The sequence below is a fragment of the Mus caroli genome, chromosome 9 (genome assembly GCF_900094665.2).
Source record: "Mus caroli chromosome 9, CAROLI_EIJ_v1.1, whole genome shotgun sequence".
Classification (NCBI taxonomy): domain Eukaryota; kingdom Metazoa; phylum Chordata; class Mammalia; order Rodentia; family Muridae; genus Mus; species Mus caroli.
In genome coordinates this window covers 66,926,481-66,936,480 of record NC_034578.1, presented here as the reverse complement: position 1 = coordinate 66,936,480, position 10,000 = coordinate 66,926,481, and the positions used below count along the sequence as shown (strand labels likewise).

Sequence of the window (10,000 nt, the reverse complement as noted above, 5' to 3'; positions counted from 1 at the left end):
CGGGCTGAGTCCAAGCCTAGCTGGCAGTGAGTCTCACGGCTCCCCGACGCTGCGCTCCGATCGCGCGCAGGGAGGGACTCGGCCACCAGCCACGCCATCCCGGATGCGGACCGGCAACTTGGAACAACTTTAAGGTGAGCATCTATCTCTCTGTCCCCTCCCTTGAATCCAGGTCCTACCTACTTTCCTGCAAACCTCTCTGCTGCTCTCGGTCTTCCCCTCTCCACTTCCCCTAGCTGAGTCTTACCCAGTTTGGTGCGCAAAGTTGCTGGCACCCGAATCCCTCTTCCCCACCCCCTATATCTGTGACTCGGCCTGAGTGACCTCGCCGGTGTCTCTGCACCTATGCTGCCCTTCTCCATCACCTCCCCCCTTCTCAGATTCGACCAGTCCTCCGGGCCGCGCGGACCCTGAGCAAGTGGCCAAGCAAGAAGATGCCTCGGCCGGGCCGCAACACGTACAGCGACCAGAAGCCGCCCTACTCATACATCTCGCTGACCGCCATGGCCATCCAGAGCTCTCCGGAGAAGATGCTGCCGCTCAGCGAGATCTACAAGTTCATCATGGACCGCTTCCCCTACTACCGGGAGAACACGCAGCGCTGGCAGAACAGCCTGCGCCACAATCTCTCCTTCAACGATTGCTTCATCAAGATCCCGAGGCGGCCAGACCAGCCTGGCAAGGGCAGCTTCTGGGCGCTGCATCCCAGCTGCGGGGACATGTTCGAGAACGGGAGCTTCCTGCGGCGTCGCAAGCGCTTCAAGGTGCTCAAGACAGACCACCTGGCGCCCAGCAAGCCGGCGGACGCAGCGCAGTACCTCCAGCAGCAGGCTAAGCTGCGGCTCAGCGCGCTGGCCGCCTCAGGCACGCATCTGCCGCAGATGCCGGCCGCTGCGTACAACCTGGGCGGTGTGGCGCAGCCTTCCGGCTTCAAGCATCCCTTTGCTATCGAGAACATCATCGCGAGGGAGTACAAGATGCCTGGGGGGCTGGCCTTCTCTGCCATGCAGCCGGTTCCGGCTGCCTATCCGCTCCCTAACCAGTTAACTACCATGGGCAGCTCTCTGGGCACTGGATGGCCACATGTGTACGGTTCCGCGGGTATGATCGACTCAGCCACCCCCATCTCCATGACGAGTGGCGACTACAGCGCCTATGGAGTGCCGCTGAAGCCGCTGTGCCACGCCGCGGGCCAGACGTTGCCCGCCATCCCAGTGCCCATCAAGCCCACGCCGGCCGCAGTGCCCGCGCTGCCAGCTCTGCCCGCACCCATCCCCACCCTGCTCTCGAACTCGCCGCCTTCGCTCAGCCCCACCTCCTCGCAGACAGCCACCAGCCAAAGCAGCCCCGCCACCCCTAGCGAGACACTCACCAGCCCGGCCTCCGCCTTGCACTCGGTGGCCGTGCACTGACCCAAGGAAGCTGGGGCTCCGTCTTGGTCACATCCACACCACCCCTTTCAACACTTCCCTGCTCCGGGTCCAGCCCTCCGCGACCTAAAACCGCCACCCCGACTTGCCCATTCTACCTTCTTCAGTCATCGCTCTTAGAAGAACTTTTGGGTTTGGACCCAGAAGACAAACCACAAACTTGCCGGAAGGCGTGTGAAAGTTGTCTTCGGTCCCTCTAGGGCACCAGAGAAAACAGGGGCTAACCCAAGCCAAGCGGTCCCTCCTGGGTCCCTGAAATGCACTCCCATCCAACAGGCAGAACACCCTGACTCCCTCCTGCTCGGAGAAAACAGAAACAAAACAAAACAAAACAAAAAACAAAACTACTCGTCTTCTGAGCTTGGAGAGGCAGAGCTCTGGACTGCGCAATTTCAAGACCAGAGATACTGTCCGGGAGCAGAAGCCCGCCAAGGTTGCAGCGGCACTAAGAGGGCCGGATCTTCTTAGGTCCTGAAAATCTGTGGCCACAAGACCCACTCACTGATCCTCCAACGGGATCGCCTCCGCCCATCAGGCCGGGATGGGCGGACCGCTACTTTCCCCGGCTGCGGCCCTGCCTCCCGGGCTTCTAAAGATTTTTTTTTCCCCTTCTGAGTTTTGTTTCCGGCCAGAAGCTCCCTTAGCTGGGAGTGAGGAGAGAGGCTGCTAAAACTCCGGAGGATGCTTGTCCTACACACAAGCAAAACACAGCTAAAAGTCACCGTTATTGTTTACAAAGCGCGCGGTTAAAAAAAAAAAAATGTAAACAGTGAACTTGAAAATCTGCCAGGCTAGGGGCGAGGGGGGTAGAGTCCTCTTTACAATTACCTGTTGTAATGTGAATGTTTGCTCTTCTGGCCAGCTTTGGGGGTGGGAAGGAGGTAGGGGGAGAATGGGGGAAGTTAATTGGGATGTTAACTTTCTTACTATTTAGAGACCTTTTTAGCTATTTATTTTGATGAAAGAGAAAAGAAAGGAAAAGGAAAAAGAAAAGAAAAAAGAAAAAAAGAAAGAAACATGAACTAAGCCCAAGAGAGAAATCCCAGGGCAAGTGGGGAAGTATGTAGATGAACCAACTGGGAACGGGAAGGGGGTGTCAGCAGAGATGTTCTCTGGACAGATCTTTCTGTTAAAAGAACTTTTCCGTGGAGCTAAAGGGCTGCAAAGAGTTGTAAATAGGAATGATTTACACTGTGTAAAATGCACTTTGGTTTGGTATGTTCCTTTTAGCATTCTAGGTAATTGACAGAAAACAAACAAACAAACAAACAAAGAACAACCCAATAGTTGTTCCATTGTGACCCGCTTAATTTAAAATAGAAATTGTAATGTTGTCCAAGCTGTGAAAAAAAAAATCCCTTTTATTTTTCTTCCTCTCTGCACAGAATTCGCATGGCATTTTAAATATTGATGTCCTTGTTCCCAGCATGCCCATTTTAAGACAGAGTTTTAAAAGGTGTCTACATTAAATTATGACCTAGTCTAAATAATATTTTCTCATTAAAATATGTAAATTCGAATTTCGTTAAGTTTTTGTGTGTTTTTGAAGACTTGCTACCCGGGACAAAAGGTGGTAGCAACAGTCTCTGCAAACACATGGTTTGGGTATTTTGCCTTTTTCAAATCCTGTTGTGAAAGCAGGGAAACTTCCTATGCACTTGCAGGTGTGGGAGGGATTGTTCTCAGGGGACCATGGAAGACATTTGTGCACAGGGGGAGACTTGAGGCCAAGTATTTCAGATGCAAACCCCAGGCACAGGTGCAGCACTGAAGGAAAGACACTACACAACTGCACTACTTCCTGTGCGGTTTTCTCTGTTCTAAGCATGCCATCTATGACTTTGCACTTACACACACAGGAGGTTCGGAATTTCCCAAGTACTCTCAGGGTGCCTTACTCAGTCCTCATGTTGATGCTTCTGACTTGGAGGAATCCTTTATTTAGATTACTGTAGTTGTTGGCATTTTCTTTCTTTCAGAAATCACCTACAGGTTCACTGTACAGGTCAAGTAACCAGTTCACTTTGCATTGAGTAGATTTTTTTTCAGCCGTTTTTCTGGGTGGCGGGGAGTAACAGGATGCATTTATTTTTCAAGCCTGCAAATGCATTTTTTCAAGTCTTTAAATGGCTGTCTCTAAGTAGTTGCTTTCTTTTGATTTTCTGGTTTTGTTTTTGTTTTTTGTTTTTGTTTGTTTTTGTTTTTGTTTTGTTTTTTTTGCAAAGAATTAAAAACCTGCCAAGAATTTATGGTTCAAGTCTAATGGACACTTGGTTGAAGGAGGTCACAATATTTCCAGAGTGATATGTGTATTCAGCTGAAGAAGTTACAACACAAAGAGAAACTTAAATGGTGATTAACACTTTACTGTGTAAATGATTAAACAAGGGGGCCTTGTGAAACACAGAGAAAGCCCCCAAAGACACATGGAAACCTCAGTGAAGTACTCCATAAGGAGACCCTTAGCACCTGTCACTGTCATGTAATTAGTGAGCTACCTGGAAAAATACTTAGGATTAATGCAAAGCATAATTAATTCTGTTGTGACTATTCTGTTTTTAAAAGGAAAGGATCCTCCACACAGCACACACACACACACACACACACACACACACAAGTGGAAAAATAAATGAATCACTGGGCTGATTAAAATGCATGAAGCTTCGAAAGCCAGTCAGACAGCAGACAACTAAACTCATTCATCAAACCTAATTCACAATGATATCAACAAGATCAGCCGGAGGAAGCCTGGAAAACTCAGCCACCCTTGGTTAAGAGACTTAGTTCTCAACTAGAAATCATTTAGAAGGAAGGAGGGAAGGAGGGAAGGGAAGAAGAAGCTAAATATATTTTCCGTGGCTTGGAAACTAAAAATTAAGACAGTGTCTGTAATAATTTGATCTCACCTTATTTGTTAACCCTGGAGCCTGAGCATGAAGTACATAAAGGTCTCACGTGGGCCGCAGGCATCTTACAGACTTAGGTAGACTGCTGGCCTCCAGCGGCATGGGCACACTATATTCCATACATGGAGGCAGCGAGGTACAGACCTCGTGTTTCCCATGTGCAAAGGAAGAGATTTTTGAACTCAGTATCTGAAAACGCAGTTTTTAGGTCATGAGTTTGTCATGTGTGTGTTGAGAAGAATGAAGTAACTTGGCCATTAGGGGTTCTTTCTGGTTGCATGTGTTTCTTTCCTTTTTTCTTTTTTTCTCAGACAAAGCTGAATGAGGAAAGTGGTGAACACAACAACTTTGCTGATATTTTGACCTTGGCCAGAAATGTACAGACTACTCAGACAGACACACGCCTTATCTAAGTCCACACTTTACCCCTGCTTGGCACCTTGTGTGGATTTAGCTAAAGTGCCTCACAAACAAGGAACTTCATAATTGATGGCTTTGAGGGTGCTCCTCTCTGTCCTGGGAGATAGTCACTTGGCTTACATCCAAAGTCAAGACCCTTAGTTTGAAAATAGAATTGGAGGGGGTAGCACCTGTGGGATGCTGGATGCAAAGTCCTAAGATAAGTTGTACTCTTTTCTATTTTGCAAATCCAGGCAGTTTCCTCCCATTGATTTTCTAAGTAGAAACTTTAGCTATTTTGTTTCTTTGAGGTCCTTCCAGGTCTTGTAGTTGACTATATTTTAAACTGCTTTCTTCTTGTTTTCAGTGTGTTTGCACAAGAAATGGATTCTGTCCACTTTCTCAAGAGGGAATGGAAGCTGTATATGTTACTTTGTTCTTCACTGGCAGGGGGGACTTTGGGAAGTTGAAGATTGGAAGGAACCCTAAGACATAGTTCCCAGTGCCTTAAATACTAAACCAGTAACTTTCATTTCGCCCAGTGGTTAAGAATACCAGCTCTGGTCCAGAGCTCTGGAGGGTAAAGTTACAGGATGGGAGCAAGGAAGGGTCCACGCAGGAGCTCTGACCTAAGGTAGGTTTAGCATTTCTCAAATAGTCTTTCTCAAATAGAACCACAATGCAAAACTGCAAGGCTGAGCCCGGGTGAGAGTTTTACAAATGGGAACTCCCTTTGTCAGGGGTATTCAGCTGAGAGTCAGAATAGAGCAGGAGCCCTTCTTAAATTCTTAATATAAATGCCAATTAATATCTTTTTCTTCTAAAAGCCAAGTAAGGGCAGAGACACCCAAACAAAAACAAAACCAAAACAGCCCAACCCACCGGCTGTGAAGCCTCAAAGGGAATGCATTTGTTTCGTTTAAACTAACAACAAATTATCTAATTAATATGTTTCAATTACAGTGTGAAAGGGACAGCCCCAGGACCTCCCGCCGTGGGGGCACAATAGCCCCAGAGCCCACTCCAGGAATTTACAATAACTGCACATCTGTCTCTTTATTTTCCACTTTCTGAGTCCAAAACTCCTCTCCAGATCACTTCAAACCAAGGCTTGAATTATGAAATATGTCCCAGTGTTAAAGGGGGATGAAACTTTGCCCACGGATGCTTCATTTGCAAGCCAAAAAAAAAAAAAAAAGCAAAAGCCCATTGAAGAGCATTAAACAAATATATTAGAATTCTGTCACTTTATGCAATTGAGTAGATCAAATGAAGGGTCCCGGCCACTTCATTCACTCTCATTCACTCGAATAGAAAATGCAAAGAATAGCAACCGAGACTGGGCCACCGCTGTAGACTTCGGTCCTTTTACTCCGAGACAAAAAGGCTGAATTTTCACAAATACATTGCTGACTTGGGGACTAGGAAACGGGGCCTGGAACCTCTTTGGAATTTAAATTCATTTTATCTTCCTCTCCCTTTGCAGGGATCTGTTTGCACTACAGTGCAGAGATGCAGCAGGCATCTTGGGTATGCTGAAAAAAACGGGGAGAGGGAAGGGGGAGGGGAAGAAAATGTGTGAGGGGGAGGGCAATGTGGATTCCCAGGGAACTAATTCTTGGCTATCAATTAACTAACACTCGAGTCTGAGATGGTAAGTTTGGACTTAGTAAATCTTTGTCTATATCATTATAGACACCACATCCCATGCATCTCCAGGCTGGGTTACACAAACATTTTTTTTTCCCCAGAGACCAGAGCCTCAAATGTGGGCCACCAAGTTTTCTTCATTCAGTGAGTATCTGCTCACTGTGAGGCTAGGCCTGAGCTTCTACCTCCATCCCCTTTCTCACCCATCTCTCTCCCAGCTAGCTACCCAATTTGCTTACTGTGGTGATTAGATATACCATGTTAAAAGTGGGAGCGATGTTACTCCTTGGTTAGAATTTCCAAATCAGGATTCATTTTGACCCTAACATGGAATGGACTATATTGAAGGAAGGATTCCTGAAATAATCTTGTAGGGAAAATTTTGCTCTATGGCTGATTCCCAAAGCTGATATTTTTGTTTCGAAGAACTTCACGTATCTTAATATTATAAGGGGCTTCCAATGAATATAAGATCTTCCTTCCCACAGAGGGAACTGAGAAAAGAGATAGCAAACCTGACTTCCTCGGGGTATCAACAAAAGGATGAGCCAAATTTGGTCAAACTTGAATTTTGAAATCTCATCTTGAGAATTTTCTGTTGTATGTTGATTTAAAAAAAAAAGACTTACCTTATATATATGAATTCCTATCATGTGACTTACTTTATGTGTATGAATTCATATCATGCGACTTACTTTATATGTATGAATTTGTATGAGTACCTGGGAGTGAGGGATGGTCGTGAGCCGCCACATGTGGGTGCTGAGAATCGAACCTAGGTCCTCTGCAAGGGCAACAAGCACTCAGCACTGAGAAATCTCTCCAGATCCCGCTTCCAGATAATGCACAGTTTGTTTTAATTGACTCTGTTAATTTCTTCCCCAGACATGGACACGATCGCTGAAGGCTACGCAGTAGGAACACACATTTCTATGCCAAGGGGAAAAAGTGAATGGCAACTGGACAGTCAATTGCCCATTCTTGTAATTTCTATCTTCTACCTATCTTTTTCCTTTTTCTCTCTGTGTAGCCCTGGCTGCCCTCACTCTGTAGACCAGGCTCTCCTTGAACTCACAGAGGTCCACCTATCTAATCCACCAATACTAACAATACAAACCCCAGAAATTGCCATGAGAAATCGGAGTTGTCTGAACAAAATCTTCCTTGGGAGCTTTTTTTTTTCCTACCAGGACGTCATCAGGAATATTTGGACAAAGGATTCTTCTTCAGGACAGCCCCCTTCGTTTGGATCTGCAAATAACTGATGTCAAACCAGTTGCAAGCTTTTAGGGGAGCAGTCTCTCCCAGCATTCATTGGGGCAGATTAAGCTGGAGATAAAAAGCATTCTTTATCTGTCGTTTGGAGACACTGCGATTTTAATGCATGCTTTGTAGCTTGTATATTTTTATTTACTCAGTTAATTTCTTCCCCAGAGTGTACCATGGTGGCTGGGCTGGCTGACGTAATACAGTACAGAAAGAGACGGTTCTCAGCAATGATTCTACCCACATTGTGCTACCTCACATTTCTCTCTTTTCCTTTATGAAACTCAACACGTCCATCTGCTGCCTGTGATCTCTTACAGAGAAATTAAAAGGTTCAAGGAAGGATTTTAACTTTGTGCCACTTAGAAAAAGATGGTTCCTATGTATGAAGTAGTGTCTAGATGGTTTTGCATTAATTACATCATGTGCGCGTGCACGCGCGCACACACACACAACACATTACAACCAAGAATTTCTCACCACAGGGAAGCAAGCATCTGAGGTTTCCACTAGACCTGTCTGAGCAAGGAGGCCAGAGATGCTGATGTCTAGCTAGCTTGCAAATAACAACACATTTTGTCTACACATATGTGATAGACTAGAAGGCTGTGGGTACCAATAACACAGTCAGTTGCAAGCTTTGACTCTCATGCTACAAGAGATGCCCAATATTATGCCAGCCACCAAAAAGGAAAGAGAAGAAATAAGGTTTGTTCTCAAGGTTTCTAGGCATGGTTTCAAGTTGAAGAAAAGGGGACAGTGGTACGCAGCATTCCCATGTTCACTGGCTTAGTTAGAGTGAGTCAACTATTTCAGTGACTGCCTGAAGATGATAACACTTCTTAGCACCTTATTTTGTGTGTGTGCCATGAACTGGTAGAGAGAGAGGAGAGGAGATTGAGTAAGGATAATATTTTCGGACCTCTGGAATGTTCAGGTAGTGTATATGAATGGCTATCACCAAGGCCACTAAAAAACTATTGCTGATGGATGATTGGAAGTTCAGCTAGCTCTATACAGGGCGTGTGTGTGTGTGTGTGTGTGTGCGTGCGCGAGTGTATGTTCATTTTTTTTTTTTCTGTTCCCGGGGCTGATGAATTAGAATACTGTCTGAGACTAGGGTTAGAGTCTTGCTGTGAGAGTGGCTCTGTTAGAATAAAAACTGTGTTTAAGTCATGTCAACGCTGTTAGCTTTAAGAAAAGGAGAATATTTCTTTTAAGAATAAAATCCAAGCCACCAAGATGGATCAATGGTAAAGTACTTGCCATAGAACCTTGAGATTAGAAGTCCAAGGTCATCTGCCACATGCAGGTAAGAGAGACCAGATTCCACAGACCTGGTCTCTGACCTCTGCACAGGTGCTGTGCACATGACCGCACAAACACATACAATAATAACGAGCAAAAAAAAATTAAAAAAACAAACAAGCAAGAAGTTCATTAACTTTGACATATAAATATAGATAGCAATTTAATTAATAATGTGTTAATTATTCCTTGCTGTCTATCCAAATATTGGGCAATTCTTAAAATGATAGGCAAACCGTGGGGTGGGGAGATTGTAGCTCAGTGGTAGAGTCTTTCCCTAGCATTGGTCCTAGATCCAATCCCCAGCATGTCAACTTCGCAGTGGGAGGGCAGCTGTGAAATAAATCGTGTAAAATAATAGCAATTACCTGATATTTCATTGCAATGAGAGATGATGGCTTTTAGGAAGAGACTTACATTGATTTTTAAATATCTAATGGGGCTTTGTTCTATTTCATGTGGAAATTTAGTTTTTAATGGAAAAATGTACCACATTATAGAAATGTGGTTTTTTTCCTATGTTTTTCTATGCATATTTAAAATAATTCATTTCTCCTTCCAGCATCCTCCATGGTCATAATTAGTATAATATATTTTTATTTAGGTTCCCAGCACCCTCATCGGAAGGCTCACAAATGCCTGTAAGCCCAGCTCCAGGGAATCTGACTTGTTTTTGGTCCTTCCAAGGACACTTGTACACCCACTTCAGTCCCCTCCCCAACATAAATCTTTTTCAAAAAATTATTGCAAATCCTAAAAATTGGACATAATAGTACCTATCACATTGTTATGGTTGAGATTAAAAATTAACATTTTAATGAATTTAGGGTATTATCTATCATATATTAGTTGCTACATGAATACTTATTAAATTTTTGGAGTTGTCATTGTTGTTTTGAGGCAGAGTCACATGTAGTCCAGGATTTCACATCTATGAAATATCAACATACAAAGGAAGCACTTCCAGTTTTCTTTGTGTCCTTGAGCTGTGACACGGGCCTCTGCCTTGCCTCTCTGCTTCTGCCCCTCTGCCCCTCTGCC

At 44.9% G+C, this 10,000-nt stretch overlaps 1 protein-coding gene across 1 annotated transcript in view; it reads left to right on the top strand.

Annotated features, from left to right (window-relative positions):
• The window catches only part of Foxb1 (forkhead box B1), a 2,596-nt gene extending 204 nt beyond the window's left edge, over positions 1 to 2,392 (top strand). Inside the window, exons 1-2 of the mRNA XM_021173124.2 lie at positions 1 to 134; positions 381 to 2,392. The exon at positions 1 to 134 is cut by the window's left edge and continues 204 nt beyond it. Coding sequence (XP_021028783.1) covers positions 435 to 1,412 — 978 coding nt within the window. The 5' untranslated portion in view covers positions 1 to 134; positions 381 to 434 and the 3' untranslated portion in view covers positions 1,413 to 2,392. The remainder of the gene's footprint in view (positions 135 to 380) is intronic.
• Positions 2,393 to 10,000: the final 7,608 nt, after the last annotated feature.